This window comes from Oenanthe melanoleuca, chromosome 5 (assembly GCF_029582105.1).
Source record: "Oenanthe melanoleuca isolate GR-GAL-2019-014 chromosome 5, OMel1.0, whole genome shotgun sequence".
Lineage (NCBI taxonomy): Eukaryota > Metazoa > Chordata > Aves > Passeriformes > Muscicapidae > Oenanthe > Oenanthe melanoleuca.
The window spans coordinates 11192760-11206655 of record NC_079339.1 but is presented as its reverse complement, the minus strand read 5'-3'; the positions used below and the strand labels follow the sequence as shown (position 1 = coordinate 11206655).

Sequence of the window (13896 nt, the reverse complement as noted above, 5' to 3'; positions counted from 1 at the left end):
CACACCCAACCAAACAGAAAAAACTCACTCTGAGGCATTCATCCTCTTGCCATCAGTCTAACCACCTCAGTCAGTCTAACAGCCTTTCCACTGGCTGGACAATTACAATTTTACATAGCATGTGTTGATAGACAGAGCTGCAAAGAACATTTTTTAATGTCTGCTTTTATAAATCTATTTTCTATCTCTGTATCCTCGTTTTCTGCAGCATCAAGCATATGCTACTTATTGCCAGGTTTTGAGAGCTTTACTGGTTTATTCCCTCCCAGTCTCTCATCTCACTTGCAGTATTGGCAGGCTGTGCCCAACTCCAAGGGAAGACAGAGTGCATCTTTCTTCCTCTGTCATTCTTTTTGGAAGCAAGGCTATTCACTTAGATGTCTGAACATTAGGGAATAATATTATTTCCTTAATTATTATATTATTTCTGAGGCAGAAGTCAGCCCAAAGCTGAATACCACCATTTAAAAAAAAAAAAGAAACAAACAAAAAGCCTCACACTAATTCTTGGATCTAAAAGGTTTCAAGCAGCAGCAGAATTATTTTGGATCTGCACTTTTACCCATAAGCAGCCGTCGCTTCACTCTCTTGTCCACATCAGCTGCTGCTGTGGTGTTTCCCTCAGAAACTTCAACAGCAGCTTCTTCCCTCTCTGCAAGGAACATGAAAAAAGTGAGTAAAGGTGCCCTGACCAGAGCAACACACACACAAACACACACAGATGCATGACACACTGAATCAAAGACAGTCAGAACTGACCAGGCAGAAATAAATTACTTTTAAAGAGCAAGTAGTAATAAAAATCACTAAGATCCTTCAATCAAAACCATGAGAATATTTTGCTTTTGTGGCTTCCTTACAAGTCATGTTTGCTTCAGTGTCCTTACCAAAACAAAAGATGTGCTACAGATGAAGTAAACAGCAGCAAGATGAAAGAACTAACTGAACTGCTGTGCTAGGAGTGCACTGTCATCATCTATCATGGGCTAATTACAACAACCAGCCAGCTATGCCTGAGCATTTGATTTCAATCAACAGACAGCAAACTCTTCCAGAGACTGGAAGAGTTTATAAATCTGAAGTGCTTTCTTTACTGGATAGCTGCCATGCCCAAATTACACATTAATTGATTTCAGAGTTTTTACAGACCAACTCCTTGCTTACACTCTCAGGCTCGTGCTACTGAAGAAACTGAACCTAAAATATCCTAGAGGGAAGGAAGCCTTCCTTGGTTAGTGGCAGGCCTCGTGTTTCAGGGGGACCAGTGATAATTACAGGTTGCAATAGTATTAGGTATCTACTTAAACAGGGAAGCCTGGACCAAATCAACTCACCCACGCACTGTCAGGTCCCTTAATTTTGAACTCCCTGTCATTCTCTAGCCACACCATTACGAGGGGCTTTAATCATGCACACACAGCAGCACCACCCCACCCCTGAGAGCTGGCCATGCCCAGCTCCCTGCACTGCATACTGACCCAGGCAGGTTTTCCCATCCACGTGCATGACGTACTTGGGGTGGCATCCACAGACAGGCCCGTGGTCAGCATCGTCACACGTGTGCTGGCAGCCCCCATTGCCGTGGTTGCACGTCACTAGGAGGAGAACAGACATCACCCAACCTGGAAACTGGGAGTTCTGAACCTTCTGTGCTCACACTGACCCCCCAGGAAAACACTGCTGCTGACCTGAGGCCGTGGAAAAGGCTTCCAAGATTAAGGGATAAAACGAGAATCAGGGGAGTGCAGTTTGAATAGAAGTGTGTAATCTCATGGTGAAAAATCTAGAGTTTCAAGTCTTAGAATATAGTAATATGTAAAGGGCAAGATGGAGGTTTTAGGGTGGAGGTTTTGTCCTTCTTCTTTACCTTCTTCTTCAAGAGTTTGGGTAATTTTTTGAAATTACGTAAAAAACCCGCATTGCAGGTCACAGATGATTAGTTATTATATTAAAAATAAAAATAATTTAGGTAGCATTTCTTAATTGGACCATTTGCTTTAGAAGGCCTTGTAAAGAAAAAGATATGGCTCTATTTTTAGTTTGTTAGCTAGAAGTGCTGCAGAACTCACTGTAACATAGATAAAAATTAATAAAAATCTAAGCCCGAACAAGAAATACTATCTCTCAAGATTTAATCCCAACCCTGACAAAAAACAAGTGATACAGTGGTGCCTCTCATGTGAGGAAACCTGTCAAGAGTCAGGACCTCCCTGAAGAAACCCTCACAAGTACTTGCAGCACCTTTGAAGGACAGTGTGCAATTCCATCTGAGCATCCAACACCCCTTCCTGAGCCTGAAACACTGCACAGCTCTCTGCTGGAGCTGAGCTTCCCACTGTCAGGAATGATGGCACAACTCCCAAACTGCTGCATCAATACACCTGTGTGACAGTGTCCAGGAAAGACATCAAATTCTGGTTTAATTCAAATGCACACAGCTCAGGTGTGCCATCCCATGTCAGCTACAACCAAGTCCCACTGCAGGGCAAACAGAACACTGTTTGTTCCCTTTGGGAAACCAAAAGCACAAGCAGAATGTTGCCTACAGATGCAGCTCCTCTGGTTCTTGGACAGCTCAAATCCTGGTCTGCATTCACAGGCAACTCCTCCTTTGGGTGTTTCTCTGCAGATGTGGGCACAGCCATGATCTTTGTTCATGCAGCTCATGCCTTCTGCAAAACAGGAAAGGGGCAAGAGCATCAGCATCCTCAGCAGCTCTGTGTGCAGGCAAAGTCAGTTCAATAGACACAGACTAAGCCCCTAACTCTGGCAAGACTACAGGGTTGAGACAAGAAATTTCAGTATGCAGGCAGGAAAGGCAGCAAGTCCAGTCCTGCAAAGTCAATGGCCCCAAAGTTTCTCCTTCTGGGATCTTTTCTGTGCAGGGTCAAAGATCAACACCCATAGAACTGTCCAACACCTGAATTCTCATCCAGTGCTCTCACTTTATACTTTTAGGTGTTCATAAAACCTCCTCATTTCTTTTATAAAGAAGTGGCAGTGTCCTGGCAGGTCAAAGCCTGAAGTGAAGTTCTTATTTCTGTGCTTATAAGAGCAGCCAGCAGACACAGGAATGTTTAGAGCAGCAGTCACAGAAATCATCTCACTTTCAATTCCTGGCTTACAAAGCAGATTCCCAGAGCCATAACCTATCTCAGCAGTGACCAAGCAGAGACCAGGCCAACATGCAGATTACACACATGATCATCAATTCTCTTTGTTGTTAACCATTTTATTTTCAAATTTTTTTTCTGATTTCAGTACATACCAACCAAGATAACCTCACTGGGTGTTATTACAGTGCTCTGTATTTCCACACACCTTCTCAGCTAGACAGAATTTAGTGCCAGTGCCTGCTTTAACCAAATGAAGAACCAGTGTGACACTAATGACTGGATTTCTTTTGCTACACCTCCTAAAACATCCTGCCATTTTTATATCTGCCAGTTCATGCACAGCACTTGATTGCCAGAGTGTCTTTCCTGGCCTTTGCATAAATATAAATTCAATTAAACTGAGAGGAATAGTTCCTAAAATTTTTGTAAAGGCTTCTTTCCCCTTGCTCCATGGTTCAGTGCAATTGGTGTCTTTGCCACTGGCATGAAGGGGGTGCAGTCTGCACACACACAACACAAAAACCCCCAACAGATTAGACCAAATTAAACAAATAGGGATTTTTTAACAGAACCCCACAGGTTTTTGATTAAGTTCTCCACAGTGCTACAAACCCAGGAAAGAGAAGACATCTGAAAGCTCTCCTTGGGTGCACAGAGAACACACCTTTACCATCATCAAATTCTCTGCCTTGGCACATTTAGCTTTAAAAGGACAAGCCACACCACAATGCTCTTTCTTCTCAGTGAGAACACTCCATTTGTGAGGACCAAGTGGAGCATACTTTGGCTGCAAGGGCTTATCCCACAGAACCCCAGTGAACTTCTCTGGAGCTGAGCAGACACACAACCAGGAGAAGAAAAAGGGTGACCCTGCTGCTGAAAAGGGATTCAATCAAAAGTGATCAATTCCACACCCTATATATTTTTTATTTTAGACAGCTCTTTTTTTCAGCCTCGGTAATAAGGGAAACAAACCCACTGCATTAGGCAGAGGTTGGCTCTCTCCACTTCAATTAGGTCCTTGTTCCCCACTGCTATTCCTGCCCCCTGCAGCACCAGCCACAGGACTCTTTCTGTATTAAGACAGCTTTAAGCAACAAAAGAATGGATGCTGCAGAGCCCAGATTATTCTGCTCTAGTGGCTTTTTGATTCCTTTCCCACAGTGGGGACTCTCCAGAAGTCCAACAGGACAAATCCTCAAATCCTGCAGCACACAGACACAGCCTGAGGAGCCCATAGGAAAGCTGTCACCCATTACTGAGTCAGTCAAGGAAGGAGACAACCTATGAGGCCACAAATTATCCTCATTAGTGCTGCTGTTTTTGTGAAAGTTCTGCTCTCAAGCATGCAGGATGGTTTGGTCTGTTAGCTCAGAGGGGTTAGAGAGCATTAAGAGAATTAGCAGCTTAGTTTCTGTTAACAAAGTTATTCTTTTGTCTCTGTTGAGCTACCAAAGAGGAAACTGCTCAAGCAGGTACTTTGGTAGAGTTCACTGACACTAAGCAAATGGTTTATATGCTCCATTTGGGACTGCTCCCTTCTGAGGGAGCAGAATTCAATCAGGTCTCCACAGAAAGCTGAAACTTCGCTTTCCAGATGCATTTTAATAACAAAGTTCCCATTGTGTAACAAGGCACTCCACCAAAATCTAGCCAACCCATAGAAGACACCCACATCCACACACACCAGCATTTACTTTGGGACTGCTGCTTGTTTCCAAAGCTGCTAGATCCCTCTCAACCCCATTTTCCAATGCTGGATTAAAGATTTGGCTGTAAGGCCATAAATGCTGTGTGGCTGCACACTCCTTGCTGGACACAAAGCTCCCAGACCACATTGCTCCAGTTGTTGCAAGGGTACTCTGTGGTCCAGAAACAAACCCCAAGAAATTTTTTTTTTTTTTTTTTTTTTGCACAGCTCTGCTGAGAGCGTTAAGGCTCCATTCAGGGCACGTTCAAGCAGTCATTCTGTAGGGCAGAGAGAGAGGATGCAATGGGACAAAGAGCTGCCAGACATTGTGAGAGAACAGAAAAATGGTGAGGAGCATCAGCACAGCCAGCAGAACAGGACATGCCAGGACTGCTTTAGTCTTTCATCATGCTTTCTACACCCTTGTGTTAAGGCTACTTTTCCCCAAAAGCTCTCTAGTCATCCCTGTTCTCCTCAGCCAAGGCTCCAGGAGTGACAGCTGAGATGGTGCCTGTGTCTGATCCACACAGCAATTCAAAATGTGGCTTTCACCCCACAGATCCTCTTCCTTCCCATCAGATCAGCCCAACAAGCACAGAGCTATGACTGTGAAATACCACAAGGGAGAGCAGCAAGATTTGCCATCCAGAGCAACAGCAGCCACAAAGATGCACCACGTATTTACTGACAAAAAACCTCTGTTTTCCTTCAGGTTTTTGTATTCCTGATATGGAGCAAGCTGAGCCCAGAAACAAGGTGCACATGCATGGCTGCCCTGCCAGATACTCTAACAGCCTCCCAAGGTAATTTATTCTCCCACACAGATGAAGAGCAGCTCATTTCAGCAGCCAAACAAGGAAAAAAAAAATAGGATTGTACACAATTTCCCAGGACACTTTCAGCTGCTGTGGTTTAAACTCCAGTTCACTCTGCTTCTGTGTATTTAAGGCCAATATTGCAGACCACAGGGAAGGTCTCTCAGGCACTAATATATGAAGGATTCTAATGGGGCTGGGAGACAAGGAAGGAAATATTCCCTCATTTTACAGACAAGAAGCAAATCTGAATAGATGGTCTAGGCAGAAGGAGCCAAAATCTGCTTTGATCAACACTGTGAGGTCTCAGAACCAATAAAGTACAAACATAGCAATGCACACACAAGGCAGAGAACACAAGTCCCAGAAATGAGCAGAAAAGCAGAGAACAAAGTGAGAGGAAAGATAAAGAAGTGAGATTTGGCTTACAACTGACATGCCCACCCAAGGCAAAAAAAAAAAAAAAAGGTTAAAAAAATTGTGGGGAATCCCAAGCAGCACTTTACAGTAATGAAGGGGGTGCAGAAGGAAACAGTCACAGCATGAAAACCTGAAAAAATGGCTTTTAAAGAAAGCAAAACAAACAGTTCAGTGTTTTACCAAGAAGAAAAAAAAATGTATCAGGCAAAACATTGTGCTGAGGTTTTGCCTTAAGACTAGTTTTTTATTTTGTATTTTATTAAGACAGTTTTTACAGAAAAAAATCCATAATTTTTGTCCTTTTTGTTTTCCTTTTCAAAGAAAAATACTTATGTTTAGTGGATGTTTGGTATTCTGAAAAAATATAATTTTTTTATTATTTTGGGAGAAAAAGTTGAGAGATTAAATGTGCCTTTAAGAAAAGAGACAGAACTCCAAAGGCAAAATAAGGGAGCAAATATTAATGACAGGGAATGCTGCTGCTGTCAGTTCAAGAGAGCAGAAGGTACTTAAGTAGCAGCAAGTATGAAAAAAAAGAGTTGGAAGTTTTTCCTCTGCTGGTATCAGACAAGACAAGGAGTTCAAGTAATCAGTTTCTGTCCTTGGAGCCCCCTCCATGGATGCTCACAAACCCACAGCCCTGCTGTGCCCTGGCCCAGCCCCTGCAGTGCCACCCTGAGACCAAGCCCAGGGCCAGAGGGGCTGAGAACACAAATTCTTCATCCAAACAAAAGATCCATCCAGCCCTGTCAGACGAGAGCCACCTCAGCACCCTCATCTGTGGATGGCCATATATGTCTGCAAATGTTGATCTCTTCACTTTGGGGATTTTTAAAGTGAGATTTGTTTATTCATGCTCAGATTCCTCTCACAGTTATGCCAACAATAAGCCATAGATTAAAGAAAGCCTTGCAGCTTTAAGTGCTTCTTAGTAAGATTTTTGCTGTACAGTTCAATGGGCAACTCCCTGATCTGAGCAACCACTTTAAAGCATTCCCTAAGGGCATCCAAAATAATTTTGTTCCATCTGATGTCTAATTAGATATCCAAGACTCTGATCTCTCAGAGGTCCCTTCACAAAGGTTTCACTCAAAACAAAGCATGAGATTAGAATACCTTTAGGGCTGACAAACAATAAATCTCCTAGCTGAAACCCAAACACTGTACAGGGAATCTGAAAGGTATCTGAAGGCTGTGCAGGTATAACCAAGGCTGGTGAAAATGCCCAGAACCTCCATTTGCTGCCTTTCCTTGGCTTAGGACACAGCTTAGCTGCACAGCAGAGCTCCAAGGCTCTGGGGATGGAGCAGCACAGCCTCCAGCAAGCACAGCAGCGCTGGCACCAGAGGGGAGGAAGGGATGCAGCACCTTCAACGCCCCTCAGAAAATCCTGACACACTGCTTCTTTCAAAAGCAGTGAGGACTCCAAGACCCTTCTCAGCTGTGAGAACACCAAGGCAAACCCCTCCTGCAGGTGTTTGAGAGCCTCTCCTCCCCGCCAGGCTGCGTCCGGGGCGGGCGGTACCTTCGGAGCGGTGGATGCAGGTGTGCTGGTTGTCACTGAGGAAGAACCCCTCCTTGCACAGGCACTCATAGCTCCCCACGGTGTTGACACAAACGTGCTGGCAGCCACCATTGTTGAACATGCACTCATCTGTGTCTGAGAGAGAGGGGAAAGGACAGAGATCAGCTCTGTGCTCACACCAGTGCTCAGACTGGAACCAGCCAGGCAGCCAAGACACCCCAGGCACCCTGTGGCTGCTGTCGTGCTGTCACCCTTGGCAAAGTGCATCTCTGCTCTTCCCATTTTCCTCTCATCTTTCCCATTTTCCCTGCCTGAGCAGCCACAGGGCTCCCAAGAAGTTCTGGCCAACCCAGCCCAGCAGAGCTGATGGTTCCAGCTGAGGCAGAGCAGTTTTGGCAGGGCCAGATCAGGACCCCCCACCCATGGGAACATTCCCTGCCCCAGCCCCACAGCTCAGGCACATCCAGCTCAGTAATCACATATGGGTCTGGCTGGCTCCATGGCACAACAACCCTTTGGTTCCAAACCCATCCAAGCTATAAAAGGTGTTTTCCCAGAAAGCTCCACATCCTGAAGCAAAGGTAGAACAAGAAAAATACAAACCTCAAGATAAATCCAGCTAAAAAACCTATCCCCTGCTCCTGCCTTACACCCTAGCTAGAATTCACACACCACATCTGTTCTGGTGCTTGGTTTGATTTATCATCCTCCTCCCTCAAGTCTAGGACATCATCACTCATCATCAGGGCTGCTGCTGTGTTGACTGACTGCAGCCAAGCACAAGAGCAGAAGTTCTGGAAGCAGTTTTAATCTTGATTTTGCAACATTCAGAGTCTCAACAACACCAGAGAACACAGAAGGGCTCTGCTTGCAAGAGAACCAAAGAGCAGAATAACTTTAGTTAAGCCTCTGAACAAGCAGGACGGCTTCCCAACATCCAATTCTTTGGAATTTTACCCCTTAATAAACACAGGTTTTTTGTAACCATGACTGCCAAACACTTTTCCTAACCTAATTTTCAGAAATTTTAACAGGAACTAAAAAACACTCAGTCCCTTAAAAACAGGACAAAACCTTGCTGAGGCAAAGCACTGGTCTCATTTGCAAATTCATCTGTAACATCATGTTTGCTCCCTGTTCTGTCCATTGTTCCTGGCTAATAGTACAATGTTTTTAATTTAACATTGTAGCATTTCTGGCAGAAAACAGCTGTCCTTTTAAAAAAAAAGGAGAAAGAGAGGCTTTTAGTAAGAAGCATAACATAGTATTACAACAGATTTAATGTCCACTGAAGGCAGTGAGTAAGCCAATTGGATGCAAAAGAATGTGACCTGCTGGAGAAAAAGAGCGGCTGACATATCTCCATCACAAAGAAGCTGAGCATTTTAGAGTTCTACAGTGATGTGAATGTGCAAACAATCATGAATAAACAGCCACCACGAGCCTTTAGTGCTACAGATTTGAACTCCAGCAGATGTTTCTGTCTTACAGACCTTGGAAAGCTTTCAAAAAAATCATCTCTTTCCAACAAGTAATTGTCTATTTGGCTTAAACCCAGGCACACAGCCGAGATCTTCAAAAATAAGGGTGAGAGGAGGGCAACCCTGGCGTGAACAAAGTAAATAAACAGATTAAGAGAAGATGTGATCCAATTTGCTGCATGCCAAAATATTTATTTAACGTTTACATCACAACTCCAAACTGGCACATCAGTGGTGAAAACCTCCTTGTACATCAATGACATTTTGTTTTATTTTATTCTATAGGTCTGCCATGCAATACTGAGCAGCTTGCCAGTGACATTGCAGGTGGTAGATTTTGTCACAGGTCACAAAGCAAGTCAGCTGAGGTGTGCCCTGGGCACAGAGAGAGCACACACTGTCAGAGGCAGTGTGCTCCTCCACATCCAGCCCCTCGTGGTAACCTCATCTGAACTCCACTCTGTGTTTACACAAAGGCAAAAATAAGATGGATGTTCTGTTATTTTAAAGCATCCACAGATATTTTGTTTCCCTCTCTACTTTATTTAAATATTTGGAACCTGGTGAGTTCACCCTCTCCTCCACTTATGCTGTGGGAAGCTGGGCATGAAACAGGTTCCCAGCAGGTAAAACCCAACAAATTCCACAATCCAGAGTTTTCTGATTTGTCCCAGCAGAAGATACAGCCTGGGGATGGTCCACACACTAGTGGGAAACACCCAGCCAAACCAACTCCAATTAGCAGTGAGAGCAAGGTTCTCCCTGATGTGGACATGGAGATGTGGAGTACAGCAGCAGAGAAAACCTGAGGCATCTCTGAAAAAGAACTGGCACAGGTAGCACAGAGCTGAGCCACACAGGTGCCCAGCTGGGCTCCAGGAAGCAGGAGAGCTTCACCACCTTAGTCCCTCTGCTCTTCAATGGCCTCCATCATCACACAGCTACTGCACACTCCAAACCATCCTCTCCTGTTAGGAATACTCAGAGAAGCCCCCACATCACAGATATCCTTGAGAGAGAATATCCCTAAGCCTGGAAACACACCTGACAACTGGTCCTAAGCTAACTGTGGAACAGAGAGAACAATGATAACACATGTTCCTTTATATAAACTCATTCAGCATAATAATAGATGACATTTGGCACACTTAAACCCAAAGCACTCCACAGAAATATAGCACAGTTATCCTCATTCACAGAGGGGGAAAGAGCCACTCTGGGATGGTACCTCAGCACCTGAAAATCCTTGAAACTGGATCCCTGTGACACCGAGAAGTGTCACAAGCAGCATTCTCCCTCTGAACCGACCCAGCCCAGGAGACTGGCACGTGTTTTCCGTGGATGCAGCTGCAGGGCTGTGCTCCCAGCACCACTCCCACTGCTCAGCTCCTTACCCAGGCAGTTGTGGCCATCGTGAGCCAGCATAAAGCCATCGTAGCAAGCGCAGCGGTAATTCCCGGGAATGTTGAAACACTCGTGGACACAGCCCCCGTTGAAGTCGTTGTCACATTCATCAATGTCTAAGGAATAAAGCTAAAGTCAGTATGATGGATGCTTGCCTGAGTGTTATAGACAGGGATGTGACTGCCTAAATGTGAGCAGCAGCTGCTGTCCAAAGTCGTCATTGTCCTGCAAACACACCATATTTAGTGCATTTCTTGCTGAATGTTTCTGATGACTGAGAAAACACCCTGAAATACCCTTGCAGCTTTACCTTATACTTTTCAAGGCCACTGGCTAAACAACAAACTCATTATCAGACTGAGTGAAATGAACAGGTAAAAATCCATGCAAGGTTTGCCTTTGATTTTGTGAACAAGAAGTAAATCGGGTGACGAAACCATCACTACTTTGATTTAAAAATCACCCTTCGTTATTTTCAGTGGCTCTGTTTTCTTAGACATGCTCCATGCTGATAGAGAACACAGTGCTCTGGTCCCTTTACCTTCACATTTCCTCCCTTCTCCAGTGTAGCCCACTTTGCACATGCACTTGTACAGCTTGGGGGTGTTTTGGCAAATAGCATCTGGGTGGCAGTCGTCCAGCCCCAGGGCACACTCGTCCACATCTGTGGAAAGACAGCAGGCTCAGGAGGGATGTCAGCAGGAGGAGAACAGGGCATGTCCCCTGAACACCTCAAGGCTGAGCACTCTCTGTGGTACCCACAGGAATATTGTGTGGTTTTGTGTGTCAGGACAGAAACACACAGAGGCAGCATTTGCACTTCAATTCATGCAATATTCTACCTGCATATAGATACTTGTATGCAGTTCAGAAAATCCCATGGTAAGCTTTTGTGCACATTTATGAATGCATCCAACACAATCTCCTAAGGGCTAGATGTTCTGTGAAATTCAGCTGATAGTTTCAGAAAGACTCATCAGAGACTGGTAATCTTTCTGATTAACAAAAAACAATCATCAAAAGAGTTCTTGATCACATCCATGCATCATCTGCAAGAAGCCAAAAGATTTTTAAAATAACAAGGGAAGTTGATTGAAATGTACTTTCATAGTCACCACCAACAAGTTAAAAGACTGACTTACCATTAAACAGATGTATAATCTTAAAATAATTTTTTTTAATACAAGAATAGTATCTGGGGAGCAGCATTGACAAATCATCTTGCCAGTCATCTCAAAGAACAGCAAACTGAAGCAAAATATCCAGGTGGAAACTTCAGAGAAGAGGAAATGAAGAGAAAGGGAAACACCAACAGGAAGAAGTCCTGGAGATGAAGAAGAGCAGACAGAAGAGGAAGAAAAGTTACAGGCAGCAGAAGACATCAGCACAAGTTCTTCACACAGTAGAAGAAAACAGAAACACAGAAACAGGAAGATTTCCAGGAACTGGCTAAAAGGAGGAATTGTAGAAGCAACACCCCACACAGGTACAAGTAGCACCTCCTAAAGCAAGAAGTAGTGCATGAGTATCAGCAGAAAGCAACTACTTCAATAGTCAGCCACTTTTTATGGTGGGGATCACTTTCCAAATGGAAATTTCAGCCAGCACTTCTCCCATTTACAATTATAGCATTCATCCTGCTCTTTTTTTTTTCCTTTCCCCCAATCACAAAATATGCCTGTAGGTACTGCAGCAGCTGCCAACTGCAGAAAGTGTTCACTTGGTTTTAACTCCTAATGGGCTTTGGCAGTGGGAAACAAGGCAAAGAGCCAGTGTTAGAGCAGCAGTGCCTTCCTGGCTCTCAGGTGCACACAGCTCCAGCAGCAGCCATCCCCAGATGCTGCCACCAGAAAGAAAGGAGAAAGTGGCAAACACTGGAAAGCAGATGGGAATAGCAGCAGAATCTGCTTCCTGCCAAAGCAGAGAAGTCAAGCCATTAAAAAATACAAGAGGCAGAGAATTGAAGGAGCAAGTCGTGCAAGGAAGGGTGTGGGCAATGGCTGAGGGGTCTCCAGCTGGTGGGACTCAGGCAGGTGGGGCAGAAGGAAAGGATGGGCAGGGAAGAACAGCGGGCACAAAGCATCAGCCAGGCGTGCTGCTCTCGGCACCGCCAGCTCCCCCCTGCCCTGGCAAGAAGGGTCCCACAAAACACACAGCGAGGGGAGAGCTTCCCTCTAAGGGAACAGAGACAGCAGCCAGATCTCAGCCAGCGGCAGGACAGCAGCTCAGCTGGGTTATTTTCACACTGAGATCCGCAGCGTGCGTGAAGAACCGCACCAAGGAGCCGCATCACTAATGCGTGCAAAGGCGTGGAAAACAGGGCTAGGAAAAATCCATAGGCACAGAGAGCCAGATTTCCCCTTGCACTGACAGCATCCTGAGCAGAAGAGAGACCCTGCAGCAAGGAGACTGTGAGCAAACATCGCAGCCTTCAACTTGGCAGGAGTTGGCGGCGGGAGAATCCCTGGGCTCGTTCCGCAGGGAGCGAAGGCAGCTCCCCCCGCAGCACAGCCCGCTCACAGCCCGGGGCACCGCCGGGAAAGCGGCACCGGCAGCACCCCGGGCCTCGCACCGGCACCGGCCTGGAGAGGAGAGCCGGGAGCGGGGGAGAGCGGGGGGAGCCGCTGTCCGGGGCTGGGGCGAGCGGGGCAGGCACGGGGGACACTCACCGGGCAGGGACAAGGGACAATCACCGGGCAAGGGCAGGCACAGGGGGCACTCACCGGGCACGGACAAGCACATGGAGCACTCACCGGGCACGGACAAGCACATGGAGCACTCACCGGGCAGGCAGGGGGGCACTCACCGGGCACGGACAAGCACATGGAGCACTCACCGGGCAGGCACAGGGGACACTCACCGGGCACAGACAAGCACATGGAGCACTCACCGGGCAGGCACAAGGGACACTCACCGAGCAGGCACGGGGGGCACTCACCGGGCACGGACAAGCACATGGAGCACTCACCGGGCAGGCACAAGGGACACTCACCGGGCACGGACAAGCACATGGACCACTCACCGGGCAGGCACAGGGGGACACTCACCGGGCAGGCAGGGGGACACTCACCGGGCAGGGTTAGCGCGGCGGCGCCGCCCGGCGCAGGCAGCAGCAGCAGCAGCAGCAGCAGCGGCGGCAGCAGCGGCAGCGCCCCGGCCCCGGTGGCGGCGCGGCGGCCGCCGGACCCCATGGATGGATGGCGCTGCTGCCGCCGGGCGGGAGGAGCGGCCGAGCAGCAGCAGCAGCAGCAGCAGGAGGAGCAGGAGGAGGAGGAGGGAGTGTCTGGGGAGCCCGCCCGCCTCGCACTGACAGCGGGCGCGGTGAGGCTGGGCGGGCCGCCCCTGCCCTGCCCTGCCCTGCCGTGCCCCGGGCGCTGCCGCCCGGAGCCGCCGCGTTCCTGCGCTCCCCAGCACAGGTGTGCCGAGCACACACGGACCGAGGCTC

General features: G+C 47.0%; 1 protein-coding gene across 2 annotated transcripts in view; it reads right to left on the bottom strand.

Moving 5' to 3' along the window:
- The window catches only part of SCUBE2 (signal peptide, CUB domain and EGF like domain containing 2), a 40559-nt gene extending 26881 nt beyond the window's left edge, over positions 1 to 13678 (bottom strand). For both annotated transcript variants that reach the window (XM_056493729.1, XM_056493728.1), the window contains exons 1-7: positions 13522 to 13678; positions 10993 to 11115; positions 10442 to 10567; positions 7567 to 7701; positions 2547 to 2672; positions 1479 to 1595; positions 563 to 652 (exon numbers count right to left, since the gene is read on the bottom strand). In XM_056493729.1, the coding sequence (XP_056349704.1) occupies positions 563 to 652; positions 1479 to 1595; positions 2547 to 2672; positions 7567 to 7701; positions 10442 to 10567; positions 10993 to 11115; positions 13522 to 13642 (838 nt within the window). In that variant the 5' untranslated portion in view covers positions 13643 to 13678. The remainder of the gene's footprint in view (positions 1 to 562; positions 653 to 1478; positions 1596 to 2546; positions 2673 to 7566; positions 7702 to 10441; positions 10568 to 10992; positions 11116 to 13521) is intronic.
- Positions 13679 to 13896: the final 218 nt, after the last annotated feature.